This window comes from Punica granatum, chromosome 8, assembly GCF_007655135.1.
Source record: "Punica granatum isolate Tunisia-2019 chromosome 8, ASM765513v2, whole genome shotgun sequence".
In the NCBI taxonomy this organism is placed as follows: domain Eukaryota; kingdom Viridiplantae; phylum Streptophyta; class Magnoliopsida; order Myrtales; family Lythraceae; genus Punica; species Punica granatum.
Genome location: NC_045134.1, coordinates 6,182,595 through 6,197,721, shown reverse-complemented (window position 1 = coordinate 6,197,721; position 15,127 = coordinate 6,182,595). Strand labels below are relative to the sequence as shown.

Sequence of the window (15,127 nt, the reverse complement as noted above, 5' to 3'; positions counted from 1 at the left end):
TCCTGTGCAACCTTCCAGTAGACTGGGTGATATGCAAAGCATATCAAGATACATGTTGCAGCCGGCAATGTCGAAGGAGTTGCTTCATATTGAGTTGAAACCAATGCCTGGCCTAATTTTCTTAGTTTAAGAACTACGACCATAAAATCAGTATAGACTAGATCAGATTTCCTAACTTACTGGATGGCAAACTTATTGGAGACCCCGGAAGCTTCTTGCAGCCTACCGATTTCGGGGCGATTGGTCTGCAGTTTTGGTGGTCCAATTGCTTGATAAGTTATGACAGGATAGAGAAAACCTTGTTTAAATCATGCTTCTATTGGATGTGATTGTTTATAGAACAAGGGCACAGTATACCAAAACCAGGAGGTAAAATGACGTTGTAAATGGAATGCCAAATAATGTTCGAGTTTGCACAATTTCCCTGGAACAGAAAGCAGTCTCTTTGCACAATTAACGAGTCAGATTTTGACTGCTTCTCTTGTTGCTCAATAAGTGGCCTTCCTCTGAACTTCTGCTACCTCGGGGACTTTCTGGTGGAGTCTCAAAATTAAATTATTTTCTTGGAATTAAATTGGCCTGCTCTGAAGTTAACTGCAATCACCGAGCATACAGATATAGCAGCTGGAACTGGATTCATTAGCAACAATGTTGTCAAGTTTTAGATAATGAAATTTCAAGAAAATCCGTACCCTAACTTCAATTATCAGAGCCCAACCCCAAGTATCTGATCTTGTAGTGCATATTGCGACTGATGTACGATAGTAGAAGACAATATGAACGAAAAAGCAAAAGTGACACACGGAATTGATTACTCAGTTCGTCAGTAATTCTGACTACGTCTGGGGGCGCCGCCAAGCCAGGTATATCACTATTTTGAATTAGGGTTACGAGAGATATAAACTGTTGTTTTAACTTAACAGTGCATAATACAAGGTATATGCTTAAATAATTAAATTGATCATCTAAAACATTATCCAGGAGACAGGTTCCTAAAATAGAGAGACGAAATACGTAGTACAAAGGAGAATGACATGGAAGTATAGTATGTGAGATACGTGAATATATCTCCTTATAATATCCTGAGGCTACACGAGAATTGGCTCTTGACTTGGACTGTAGTTGCCCCTCTGCCTCTTGATCCTCCTTCTGTTGCGTCTTGCCATCTTCACCACAAGTCGGACAGTGTGCCCAATGAAAATAATACCAATCAAGAATATCCAGATAAAGCCGTATCGCATGTTTCTGTCTGTCAAATCACTTGCTACGGATAGAATACGGAGTGCATTTTCATAAGCTAACATAACTGATACAACTGCAACACATACGACGACCATTAGAAGACACATGAAGAACCTCCACCTCAAGGGTAAGCCACTGATCAGCAGTAGGATAATGCTGAGAGACGCATAGAAACTTGCACTATTACAAATTATAAAGGCAAAACTATCAACACGTAAATGTTCACGACTGTTCTTTGTTGTAACGATTTCAGACTTTCCCGGCCAGATGTTTGCAGGGGGGTTGATTCCTGCTTGGTAGGCCATGGTTGCAATAAGCGAGGCCACAACCATTAAGGCTGACCTTTTCTGTTCAAGCCAGCCCTTTTTCCTGATCTTCTTCCTCTTTTCTGGTTGGCTATTATCTTGTGGAGGCTCATTACTTTCATTTAGTGCGATCGAGGCAGACCTACGTGATGAAGTGATTCCTGTTGCTTGTATAGCTCCTTCTCTTTTGAGCAACTGCTGGATCTTTACATCTTTCCCATTTCCACAGCCTCGTGCCAGGGCCAAGTCAAGTGAAGTGGACCCCTGATGGTTCACCACATTCCGTTTGATTTGAGACTTTGTGAGCAGTAGCTTCACGACCTGATCACGTATTTACAGTTGGATCAAACAAACCAAGAATACCTAAAAAGTTATGGACCGGAAGTTGAAAATTATGCATCAAAATATGTACCTCAACTTGTTGATCTGCAGCAGCAAGATGCAGAATGGTGGAGCCATCATCATCCTTTGTATTCATAAACTCGTTATCATCTCCCATCGTCTCCACTAAATACTCCAGAGCTTCATACTGGTAGTGCATGACGCATAGATGCAAAATGTTTCGACTTCCGATCTTCGGCAGAGCCGCTTCAGGTTTCACCTGAATGAGCTCCTTGAGGACCTCAGTGTGACCTCTGATCACAGCTAGGTGAATCGGGCACCTCCCTTCCCAGTCTCGAGAGAGGGACATCTTGGGATTGGTCAATAGCAGCAATTTAACTACCTCAGTATGGCCTTTTGCTGCAGCCAGATGAAGTGGAGACGATCTTCGGAAATCCAACTCTCGGGCCATTTCAGGATTCCGGGTTAAGATCTCCTCTACAAACTCCAGGTGTCCGAGCATTGCGGCAACATGTAGAGGAGTCTCATTAAGAGAGCCCGAAGCAACTCTGTGAAGAGCAAGTCTATCTTCTTCAAGTAACCTGAGCAGCAAAGGGACATTCCCTTCAACTGCCGCATCATGAAGCAGTCTCTCCCCGTTGTACATTGCTTCTTCTTTTTATGCCTGCCACGTGCATACAACCGTAGGAGCTGCACTCTCTGTAGCACTTTCCGTCTATATACAGGATAGGAAAGCACCTTGCCCTTCTTGCTGGCATACAATTTTTTTCAAGGTGATTTTCCAACTAGGAAAACTGATCAATGTTGGTCAAAGTCAAATTATCAAGTCATGACTCTAGGAGTTAGAATTATGACTCTAGGATTTAGGACGATGCGACGCGCTCCAGTTAAGTCGACCTCATGTCCAGAAACCTCTTCTAGAAAGTTTGCGTTTGACTTCAGAAGTTGCCATGAAATAATTGAATCCGTTAAAGGTGTCTCACATCAATCCTTAAAGACCCAAAGACTTGTAAATGAGAACGTAGATCAACCGAAGAAAAGGAAATGAGCAATCAGGAAAAATTGTCACAGCAATATATCAAAATTGCCACAGCAATTTGAACAAAGGTGAGACAGGAAAATTGTCGCGGCAAAATACCCAAATTGCTACAGCAATTTGAACAGAGGCGGATGCAGCAAAATTGCCGCGACAATTGTTGCGATTGTCATGGCAAAGTTGGTCGAAAGCATTAAGATCTCGGGATTCAATTTCCATTTGGGTGCGATTTCTTTGCAATTCAGAATCTGTTTAAAGGAGAAATATTCGAAGGTGGTCTTGTAGACATCCTTATAGATAAATATTTTAGGATATATTCTTAGGGATATTTAGAGTATATATATGATACTAGGGATGTGGTTCTTGTAATCTATAAATATGAAAAGAAACTAAGAAGACAATGTTGTGTGAGAATCACGTGTGATCTTCTTGAGAAATTCCCGAGTAATCTCTTGGAGGCTTTTGGGTTTATAAAGTAAGAGAGTTGTGAGGATTAAGAGGATTGGAGGCTCTTCTCGAGTGGGGTCTTATAATGGAGATTGGGAAACACAAATATGCTCTCTGTTGTAATCTCATGTTTTCAGTCTAGTGGATACTCATACTCTATCCGAGGATGTTTCCCTCACATTGAGGGTTTTACCATGTATATTTGGTGTCATTTATTTTTCGATTTTTCATTATTCTAATCTCGTTTGGACATCTTGTTACAACAAGTGTTATCAGAGCAAAAGAGAAATTGAAGATGTCGGGCACGAGATTTGAGGTAGAAAAATTTGATGGGACGAACAACTTCGAATTTTGTCGGATAAAGATGAAGGCTTTGCTGGTGGAGCACAGCCTTGAGGGAGCACTAGAAGGAGAGAATAAGCTTCCCACGGCCTTGTCACCAGACGAGAAGATCGTGATGGATTTTTGTGAGACCCGAATTTATTTTTCCAAATATGCGTACATACATACATACATATAGACATACACGTATTTATATTTATATATATATACACACAAACTTATACGTTGCTGGAAAAAAAAAGACAAAAGAAAAGAGGATGTAACTTGTTACCATAGACTTGCCCACACTCTATCATTCTACCCATTGTTTTTTCACCGCCTTACCCTCTTTTATCAGCTTCCATTCTTTTCTTTTTCTTTCCTTTTCTTCTTTGTTCTGGGGGTTTCGAGGAAAGGAAACAGAGGATGAAAGAGAGAGAGGGAGGGGCGACGGGCAAAGCAAGAAGAAGACTAAGCTTGGGCTTTGATTTGTAAGTTGATTTTCATGACTTAAACATTAGTATTCTCTGTTTTAGGTTTACTTTCAGCTCAGCCCGGGGTTTGATTTGTGGAGGGTAACGTACTAAAGGTGGCTGCAATTAACTAATCATGCCTTAGACTTCAACTTAAACTCGAATTACAAGTAGTTTAAGGTTCGTTTCTATTTAGTTTAGCTCATTCTAAGTTTAAGTTGTTGTTTGAATTTGCTTAAGGACATGATTGGTTCGTGGGTTGCTCCAAGTAAATTCCCCTTAAATCAATTAATCTAGTGGAAGCCATGAATATGGAAGCTGATTTTATAGAGTCATAGCTCAAATTATTTCTTTTTGCTGTTGTTGAAATGCTCTGCTAGTAGCTGAATTTGAATTTTTCTCAATAGTTGGCATAAATTGTGAAATGGGAGTTTGTGTAAGCAATGGATTGAAGGAGTTAGTTGTTTATTACTTAATGATATGCACACCATTGATAGGAGAAACTTACTGGTTGTCTAAGAATTGTTTTCAACTTGATTTACTTTTCTTATTGAAGATCATTGGTAGATAGCGTGTTTGAGTATCCATAATTTGTAATGGCAATTGAGTCTAAATAATCCTTTTCTTCTGAGACTAAGATGAAGTAAGTTGGTTTTCCATCTCCTAAATATAACTATTCTCTAAGTTATGTACCGACTAAGCCCATTTTCTTTTCAATTCAGCCCAACCTAAGTCTTGATAGGTTCGTAGTTAAGTGCAGTATTCTTGTGAATTGGTTATCTATGGTTTTGGCATGCTTATTCAATGGAGTTACCTCTAAATTTATGCTTATTTTTTGTTAATTCAGTCTGTCAAATGGTTGTTCTGTTGGTTCAATAGTTAGGTTCGAGTAATTGGATTCTTATTTGGTTAAGGTCTCAACCTCTAGGTAATTGATTGGCCATGGAACCTTTTATGAATGATATTCAGCCTAATATTCTACATTATTTGGTTGGTTAAATCTAGCTAGTTGAGTCAAATGCGTGTTAAGAAGTCTTAGTTACTATATTAGTTTGGGTAAATTTATAAATTTTAAAACAATGGATTTTGGAATAAGGTTGGTTATTTGTTAAAGGAAAGCTAACTGCCGCTCTAAGTTATCTTTGATTGGAATAACTTATTCATTGCTTATAGTAAACGATTGAAGTTGGTTAATTCTCGAGATTCTCAATGGCAATTAAGTATGAATAAGTTCCTTCTTTCGGGACCAAATGGAACATGTTTTGCTATAAGGAATATATATACAACATAAGTATGCTTTATAATTTGTTCTCTTGTTATTTTTATGATTTATAGGAGTTGACGAGACCGAAAGTAAGCACCTAGAGGGCTCGATTCGTTATCATTTTGGGAAATTGTCGATGAGTACTTTATTCCATTGTGAAATGATATATATATATATATATATGTATATATACATATATATTACGTTAAGTGGATGGTAATGATGGTGTGATTAATAGAATTGGCGTTTTCTGTTTGTGCTGTAGTTGTCTATTTGAGGGTATGTGATTATTGTTATCATTGCAAGAGCTTTAGCTGGTAATAATTGTATGAAGTTTATAAATTGATTTATGTGGATATAGGATAAGTGATGGATTCTGATGTCATTATATGAGACATGAATTGTATGGATGTTATTATTAAAGGAAATATTGTGATAATTTGGGAATAAAGGTTTGGTGTGGGTATATGATATTAGATGGCATGGTTGCGGTGTGATTGTGTATGCTGATTATGTGTGAGATATGTGATGATAACATGCTGTCATTATAATGTGATTGTGATTGTGCTTGTGTATACTGAGATTGATTGATTATAGCCATGAGACCGCTGATCCGGCGGGATATAAAATGGACGCCCAGACCACTGATCCGGCGGGATATAAAATGGACGCCTAAATCGCTGATCCGGCGGGATACCAAAAATGGACACCTAGATCGCTGATCCGGCGGGATATAAAACAGACGCCTAGACTCCTACTGTCGGAGGATAATGGACAGCCCCCGCTTATGAGAAATGAAATGAGGAATTTGTGGATATGAGTGCGGGGTCACGGTACCGTCACAACTCTATTGTGAGGAAATGCAACCCTATGGCTATATTGATTGGTTTGTGTTGTATATTGTTTGGCTGGTATGATTGTTGGAGATGCGTTGTTTGTTGAGATTGTTGGGGAAGTGATGATTGTTGAAATTGTCTGTAGTTGTTCTATGAAAATCGTATTGTTGCTAGAGTTTGATCTGTCAATTGATTGTGTTGTGAGTTGCTATAGAATGCTAATGAATAGATGTTTAATGTTTATATGATATTGGGTATTAGAGAAACGGTTGGAAGGGTTGTGTGAATTGGTTAGTAGAACTTAAATTTAGTTATTATATTGAATATAATTATTATTATAGTTTGTATATACATATATATATATATACAGTGTATGTATGCCAGGTGAGCTGATAGTTGGATTAGATGCAATGATATTAGTTATTTGAATATTTAGTTATTTGCAATTAAATATTTATTTAATAATGTCATTTTACTTTGGAATATAATATTTACTGAGACACAGCTCGCATATAATTTTTCAGATAAGCTTCTAGCTGCGCGGAAGAAACACTTTTTGATATCGGGGATCAGCTCGAAGGATTAGGTAGGAACCTTAGTTATTTGATACGTATTCTTTTTGTATAAAATGTATACCTGAAATTTTTGTTTAGTTTTGGTTTAGCGATTGATTGAGAAAATAAAATTACTCTCTTTTGATATGAATATCCATATTAGAGCTTGCTGAATTAGTTTTTTTTTATTTTATTTTTGAGAGTCTATTGAAACTTGTTTTATGTTAATAGTTATGTGGTAACAAATATCGAAGAAATATATGGGAAATTCAGTTGAAATTTCAAGTCGTGACAATTTCACTTACGTCGATATCAAGATAAGTAACGAGGATCAAGCCCTATTGCTACTGAGCACTCTATCTGAGTCCTATGAGAGGTTCGTTACCACCATGCCCTACGAGAGGACAAGCATCGCCTTGGATGACATCAAGGCGGTGTTAAACTCAAAAGAGTTAAAGAAGAAAGTGACCGGTTACCATGGGAGCAACAGTGAGAGACCTATCGCAAGGGGCAGAACGAACTGTCTAAGGTGAAAAGTCCTTGCAATGACGAATATAGGGGTGATAGAGTAAAGCGATAGAGAAGATGATATTCTTAGAGTTGCTGCGGATGAGGGGACAAAGACCATCACTACATCGGGTCGGTCAGATACACCATGGATTCTCAATTGGGATAACTCTTACCATATTTATCATGATAGAGAATTGTTTATCACTCATTGATCGATAGAAGGTGGTAGAATTATTATGGCTGGTCAGACATGTGATATTACCGAGGTTGGTAAAGTTAGAATCGAGATGTATGATGGTAGTGAGGTAATACTATCAGATGTTAGGCGGGTCCTAAGAATAAAGAAAAATTTGATCTCGTTAGGAAGTCTTGATGCTCTTGGTTGTAAGTACAAGATCCAAGACAAGTCATGAAAATCTCGAACGATGCTCTCGTATTGATGAAAGGGGTGCTGCTGGAAGGACTGTATATCTTGCAAAGTAAAATCGGATCTACATCAACAATCGAGTGGACTCTCAAAGAAAAGTACTTGGATGTTCTTGGGCACGGAAAGTGAACTAGTGCAAGGACTGCATGGTGGTTGGTAAGTCCTCGGAATATCTTGCGAGAAGATATGTTCCTTTTGATAAAGCTGCCATAACCAAGCAGTGTAAGAGCGCATCCCAGGTGAAGGTGGAGCCTTGTGCGAAGGCAACATCTTGGAAGAAGGTGGAGTTTGAAGACTCGAGAATGCTTGAACCTTGGCCTATGGTGATAGAGGATGTTCAAATGAGAATGTCTAATGGGAGATAGCTTTCTATATGGAGTAGTTCGCGAACGAGAGAAATACGAGAGAAGTAGTCAAAACTGCTGAAGAAATGCAGGCTTGGAGAACTAGTGGTTTTGGAGAATGCTGAAGTCGTGACAAAGTCGACTTGTCTCATAATCGGTGAAGGTTCTGCAAAAATTCCAACGAAGCCCAACACCTCTGATTAGCCCAAGGGTGGCTTGGACTTGAGCGGCATGTACAAGAGTTGAGATGAAGCCCGTGAGGGCTGAGCCCATGAGGGTTGTGTGAAGCAGTCAAGTATGATAAGTTAGATCGTGGTTCGGCTCAATGTGAGCCAAGGTAAAGATTTGTTAAAGGTGTCTTGAATTAAGCCCAAAAGATTCGAAGGCCCGAAGACTTGGAAACGAGAACATAAATCAACCGAAGAAAAAGAAATGAGTAATCAGGAAAAATTGTCATGGCAATAAATCGAAATTGCCACAGCAATTTGAACAGAAGCGAGACAAGAAAATTGTCATGGCAAAATACCCGAATTGTTATGACAATTTGAACAGAGGCGGATGCCGGAAAATTGATGCGACAATTGCTGCTATTGCCATGGAAAAGTTGGCCGAGAGCATGAAGATCTCGGGATTCAGTGTCCATTTGGGTGCGATTTAGTTGCAACTCAGAATCCATTCAAATGAGAAATATTCCAAGATGATCTTGTAGACATCCTTAGAGATAAATAGTTTAGGATATATTCTTGGGGATATTCAGAGTATATATCTGATACTAGGGATGTGGGCTTTGTAATATATAAATGTGGGAAGAGCCTATGAAGACAACGTTGTGTGAGAATCACATGTAATTTTCTTGAGAAATTCTCGAGTATTCTCTTGGAGGCTCTAGGCTTCATATAGTAAGAGAGTTGTGAGGATTGACAGGATTGGAGGCTCTTCTCGGGTTGAATTTTGTAACGGAGATTGGGAAACACGAATATGATCTCTGTTATAATCTCCTGTTTTCGATTGAGTAGATATTCATGCTCTATTCGTAAATATTTCCCTTGCTTTGAGGGTTTTATCACGTATATTTATTGTCATTTATTTTTTGATTTCTCGTTATTCTAATCTCGTTTGGGCATCTTATTATAATAGAATTGCACCTGGCTATCGTGATATTACCTAATGTTTCTTGCTAGAAAACCATGTGGCATATTATCCCCCATTACGCGGGCAGCATGATTGTTGACCCTAACCCTCAAGCCCGTGACTTTCATTTGCATAAACTTTTGCAGGTTGTTACTCTACATCGGAAAATCACAACGCGCGCGCGCGCGCGCACACACATATATATGTTAAACATAGAAGATGATTTGGGTCCTTTGGAATGGCCATGGCGCAATTGCTTGTAAGTCCAGTGGAATTTTATGACCATGACAAGTATTTGTACATGTAATTAGTATGCAACAGATTGTAATAGCAACTGACATAGTCACCATCAAAATTTGCCCAAAATACACCTTAAACATAAAAATCCTAACCATCTATTAAATGGGCACGATTCGTCCCATCTGAGTATCGAACCTGGGACATCTTGATTACTAAGTTAGAACGTGTGTAATTGTGCTACACCCTCTTTGATGAAATTGATTTTACTTCATCTTTGAGATATTAAACGGAAAACTTCTATATTATTGATAAACAATATGATATATGCGCTTATTATATTCTGGTCTCCGCTGGTTAGAACTTATGTGTGCGTGAATTACTAACAAGGATTGGTTCAAGCGGTTCGTGCTTATTCTCCTTAAGAAATGTCTTAGTTTCGAATCCTGTAAATAAAGAAAATGCTTGAACTAGATAGCTTTATTCTTTAGTGGACCGAGTCGACTCAAACGGGATTAGCTATTGGACTTTTGAATACCATAATACACGAGACAATATATATATATATATGAGAACTCGTTTTTGAGTCTTTGAAAGCGTCAAAGAGTTTTTTTTGTATTGATTGGCTAGAAGTCAATGGCGGGTCCTAAATTCCTAATCCTTGAAGTCAATCATTGGCCTTGGAAAATCATGAGAGATCAACCCGCTGGCGAAAATTCTGAAGAGGTGAGCAAGATTATCAATGCATTGGTGCAGCAGCATGAAGCTTTCCAGTTTGAAACATCTTTCGAGCGAAATACTCGAATTCCACCACAATGTATATAAATATTAAAAAGAAAGAAAAAAGTTATCCTACTCAAATTTAATTAGGCGAGGCATCATCAAATTTTATGCAGCTCGCTCCAAATCTGTTCCAGTTTTGCTCTGAAACTGTTGAATGTGATAGCGTGTAATTGGGAGATGACAATAGGCCTGCTGGACTTCCCTTACATCTGGGCCTTCCTCCAGCCCACCAGATCATTTTCCCCGTTTCTGCCTTCCGAAATTGTACACTTCTCATGAACTGACCCGAGAACGATCGGGCAAATATGTTACTTGTGATAAGTACACATAGACGACAACTGGACAGCCCGGATCCATGTTTGGTAATTGAGAATGAAGATGCCGGGAAGATGGAAAAAGTTCGCAGGCTTCCATGATTGCGCTCTTATCTTCACGATCCGTAGAAAGAGCAAGATATGATGTTAGGAAGGACAAAAACATTGCCCGTGAAAGTGGGTGACAAGTTATATCCCACTACAAGGCTATATATGCAGTCTCACCTACGCGAGGCACATATAGGTTTTGGGTGGAAGCTCGAATCGAACGGTATCGATCTGATTATACCACACGATTAACTTTCTGTATTGGTATCTATAGGTCCCGCAACGTTGACAACTGAGTGCGAAGTTGCTGTTAAGAGGCCCTCAACCCATGTTCTATAGGTGATCTTACATATCCAGCTTGGCTTGTTAGGAAGTGCATTGTCTGTGCCCATGCTCCTCCCTCCTTTGGCTAGAGAATCCAAAACTCACAAGTTCAATTAGTTTGCTTTACATCACTGACTGAATAGAACATGAATGGTTTCGCAATTTTCCGATTATTTTGCTTTCGATTGTCCTTTCTCATCAAGAAAGCCTACATGACACACGTAACATGAATTGCTTGCACGTAATATCGAGAAAATGAGGATCAACCCGAGTCCCAGAATAATCTTCCGTGTTCGTAGGAGCACAAATATAGAATAATGTTATTGATGTTACTAGATCGTAATTCTACATTGCCCTGCTAAGAAGCTGAAGCTGAATATACATTGGTGAAGCCCTCTTGCCCACTGAAACAATGGGAAAACAGGCCACAGCACATAGAAATTGTTTTCCGAGGAAAACTATTGGTCTGTTTCATTTTCCTTTCGATTTCTCTTCCTGATCACTTTCTGCTGGTCATGAAGGTGAAGCAATCCTGGTTCTTAGCAGACAGTTTCTTGAGGAACTCATACGTCGTGACCATTGTTGTCGCAGACATGGCCATCGAGGCCCACCTCGGCCCGAGCCCTCTGTAGCAGGCCCTGAGCCCGCCTTCCTTGACCAAGCTCCGGACCGTCTGAAAAGCCGTCATTGCCCTCCTCCTCCCGTTCTCCTCCACGCCGTCCATCACCTGAAGCCTTGTCTTGATAGTGTCGAGCGGCATTGTGATCACGGCTGAGACCCCGCTGGCTGCCACTGCACTCAGCCCCTGAACAGCCAGCGCTGACCTTGAGTTCGGGCTTGAGCTCATGTGGTGCCTGCGATTTGAATCCATCCGACCGAGGCCTGCCCAGATGAGTCGGGACACGACTGAGTACGAGGCCCACCAGACCGCATTGCATGGTGCGTACGTCAGGATTGAGATCCCAAACCCGCGGTAGAGACCCCGCGGTCCATCGGAGCAGAGGATCTTCCGGAATGCATCGATCCCATTCCGGTACTTATCACATCTATCGCTGATGAGACCTATCTTGGCACCATTCTGGACCATAAGTCTCTGGCTCACGACATCGACCGGGGTCCAAACCAGCTGGGCTGCCATCGCCGAGCTCAACCCCGCAGCTGCATTGGCTATTGCCAGGGCGGTCGTGTCCGAAATCCCCAACCTAACGGTGGCGCTTCCCACGCTGCTCTTTGTCACCTCAAGAGCTCCCATGTAGAGGGCCCGGGCGGGGATAGTGCCCATCAGGGATGTCCCGAATCCCCGATAAAACCCTCGGAATCCCTCGTACTGCATGATCGATAAGGACATCCTGAAGCAGGAAACGTTCGAAGGGGAGACCTGCTGCCGGGTCTTTAGCACGACGATCGGGTAGAGAGCGGCTGAGACGCCGGAGAACAGTGCAGCCCCAAGGAAGAAGAACCTCGATTTGTCGAGCATGTGCCAGTCGACCTCGGCCGGGACTTTCATTTCTGTGGACGGGGATGAAGTCTCCTCCGCTGTTGCAGCTCCCAAGCTCATCTTTTTATCCTCCACTTTGCCACAGAAATGGACTAAAACAATTCCAGGCTCGACCTCAAGCCCAAACTTTTGATGAAAACCCCTTACTGGGCAAGAATCAAATCGTCCTCTCTGCTCAAGAACAGAGCTTTCCGATAATCTGAGCTCAACAACTAATCAAAAATCTCACCAGGAACTAAGTCTTGATCGGAGATGCTACCAGCAAAGAATTAACAGATTGAGTTCTTGATCGACGAACCCAGTTCACCGAAGATTCCAGTTCAATTCTTACCAAGAAAAAAACGGGGCTTTTATCATCATCACCTGCGGCTACTTCTTCTTAAGGAAGATCTGATATGAGGATTGAACTTTCACCAGCTGCAGATTCTGCAGGACAGGATAAGAAGAAAAGAACCCAAAAAGTTGAGAGAGAGAGAGAGAGAGAGAGAGGGGGTTGGGTGGGTTCACTGAAAGCAAAGCAAGGAGGGAGTAAAAGAGAGAGATCCTTTTGCTCTTTTTAACAGAAGCAGAGAGAGAGAGAGAGAGTTGGGATAATTTGATCTTTTCTCGACGAGTCAGGGGGAGGTTTTTGCGGATCAAGGAGGGTGGACACGTGCCGGTTAGCAGCCACTAGAAGCCAAAAGTACGACAATGGAAGAGGATAATTTGATGGTTTTAAGGTTGATTAGCTGCTTCAGTTGCTGCCGATGCTGAGGACTCAGCTGCCACTGCAGCTGAGAGCTGACGCCGCAGTGTTTTCATCTTTTGGGGCGCCTCTGATTTCCATTTTCCTCCATAACCGTGGGTTGTGTCCTCTGAAGTTCCTTCACCAGGTAATAAAAAAGACCTGGCCGGAGTTTCACCTAACCGGGAGTCATTGAGATTGTTTGTTCTTCTCGTTTAAATCCGAGATCCATTTCGAATATTAGAACATTTTTCGAATGTGCTGTTGAAACCGCGTAACATGTTCTTCTTTTCCTCAATGTTGTGAGGGCATCTGTTAAAAGTAGAGAGAACTTAAAAGTGATGTATTCCTTTTTTGTTTTCGCAACTGACCGATCTATTAAAAGAGACGGGGCTAGACAAAACAAACCATAGTATCTACATTTGAGAACTCGAGCCCATTTCCCCCAACCTAGTCGCTCCTCAATCCTTATATTTTACTATGGCAACGAAACAGTTAAATTCATGAGCGATAGTATTATCTTTTTCCTTAACCATCATAGGGTGCCGTTGGCTTGGTCTCCGTTATGCGTGGTTTTTTTCCCAAAATGTTGATTCCAACCCGTCAGTAATTATTTTTCTTTTTCGATTATAGAGAACTATAATTAAATTTAAACAAAGGGGCATGAAAGTTTAACTGATGAAGTTCTCGACTAATCAATTGAGCTCTTTCTTGGTTTCTTGTTCAAAGAAACTATCGTTAATTTAAAGCTTGTGGAGGAACTCTGATATATATATGGTATAGTTGATAAATTGCGTTTTATGTTAACAGACCTTTTAACAATACAGTGGAAGTATCTGATGGTCAAGATGAAGTCAATTCCTAAACAAGAGTTAGGAGGTTGTTTTATATATAAATAAGAAGTATTTATCTTGTGGTAAGATTTGCTGTCATGTGATAGATATTTCTTATGTATGAGACACTTTTTGGCATTATTTGTCTCTATTGTTTTTGCGTTACATCACCAACTATACTCACTACTATTATGTGAAGAGAGTCAACTAATCTAAGTAAGTAATGGACCATTGAGCCGAAAACGGGTTAATTCGACTTTTGTCCCTCTAGTTGGTGAAGAGACAAGCTCTCCTTAGGACGCTTCTTGCTTGTCTGTTCACTTGGAAAATATTGAGAAAACTCTTCGAGGAGTGTTTCGGAATTCATTAATAGTGGAAAACACGATCAGTCGCACTATTATGCAGTAACCGTTGTTTTAAGATCTTAATACACTCGAAACACAACAATTATTATGCATATCGTGAAATAATTTTCTTTGCAACAATTCTATTTTTCGTTTAAATGAAGATATAATCACAAAGTTCATTTGTCTCACTGAACTATACCTCCATCCCTTTTCCAAGCCGGCCTAAGGAACCATTCGCACCGAGCCTAGCCACTCATAGCTAGAAATCACTTTGCACGGCCTCCCGACAAGTTTGAACTCGATGGTCCAAGCGAATGGGTAAATCCTTTTGACATGGTCCAATCTCTTGTTAAGAATAAGATATTTCTGATTTATTTAATATGTTCATTTAAAATTAAATAAAAAATGCCTAGTTTGTCTCTTGAGAATCTGCAAGGTCTCCCGTCAATTTCTCTAGACATTGATTACCAAAAGAACAAATAGTGAGTAAATATTTGGTTAGTATTACTATGTAGCATCCAATTAAAATATTTGAAAATAGAGAATTGGGTTTACGATGGATTTATATATTCTCACCTATAACTATTTAAATTGGTTATTACTCATTAAAAGTGAATAAATAACACACAATTAATATTTTCTCAACAAAGCCGAGAAAAATATATAAAGTAAAGAGAGGTTGGGCATTTTTCGAATGTGCAATATGTTAATTATTACATAAAATCCCGGGGGTGGGGTGTGAATAGTTCTAAGAAATAAGAATAGTATGGGAGCTCAAAATCCTCGG

At 40.1% G+C, this 15,127-nt stretch overlaps 2 protein-coding genes and 1 long non-coding RNA gene across 3 annotated transcripts; 1 reads left to right on the top strand and 2 right to left on the bottom strand.

The window, feature by feature from the left end:
* Positions 1-856: 856 nt before the first annotated feature.
* On the bottom strand, positions 857-2,633 carry LOC116187509 (ankyrin repeat-containing protein BDA1-like). The gene is made up of 2 exons (XM_031516254.1): positions 1,960-2,633; positions 857-1,868 (listed from the first exon to the last, which is right to left on the bottom strand). Exons 1-2 carry the CDS (start codon positions 2,533-2,535, stop codon positions 1,089-1,091), a joined length of 1,356 nt encoding a protein of 451 aa, XP_031372114.1. The 5' UTR covers positions 2,536-2,633; the 3' UTR covers positions 857-1,088.
* A 1,326-nt stretch (positions 2,634-3,959) lies between these two features.
* LOC116189303 lies at positions 3,960-7,010 on the top strand. The gene is made up of 2 exons (XR_004152375.1): positions 3,960-4,184; positions 6,791-7,010. It is a non-coding gene; the product is annotated as an uncharacterized LOC116189303 (long non-coding RNA).
* A 4,220-nt stretch (positions 7,011-11,230) lies between these two features.
* On the bottom strand, positions 11,231-13,019 carry LOC116189221 (solute carrier family 25 member 44-like). The gene has a single exon (XM_031518789.1). The coding sequence runs from the start codon at positions 12,494-12,496 to the stop codon at positions 11,438-11,440; it is 1,059 nt and encodes a 352-aa protein (XP_031374649.1). The 5' UTR covers positions 12,497-13,019; the 3' UTR covers positions 11,231-11,437.
* Positions 13,020-15,127: the final 2,108 nt, after the last annotated feature.

Bases quoted from the DNA above. Each gene is read 5' to 3' on its own strand.
- LOC116187509 (XM_031516254.1), bottom strand. From the start codon at position 2,535: ATGTACAACGGGGAGAGACTGCTTCATGATGCGGCAGTTGAAGGGAAT. The intron at 1,869-1,959 runs GTACATATTTTG...ATACGTGATCAG, and splicing joins CTGCAGATCAACAAGTTGAG to GTCGTGAAGCTACTGCTCAC.
- LOC116189221 (XM_031518789.1), bottom strand. From the start codon at position 12,496: ATGAGCTTGGGAGCTGCAACAGCGGAGGAGACTTCATCCCCGTCCACA.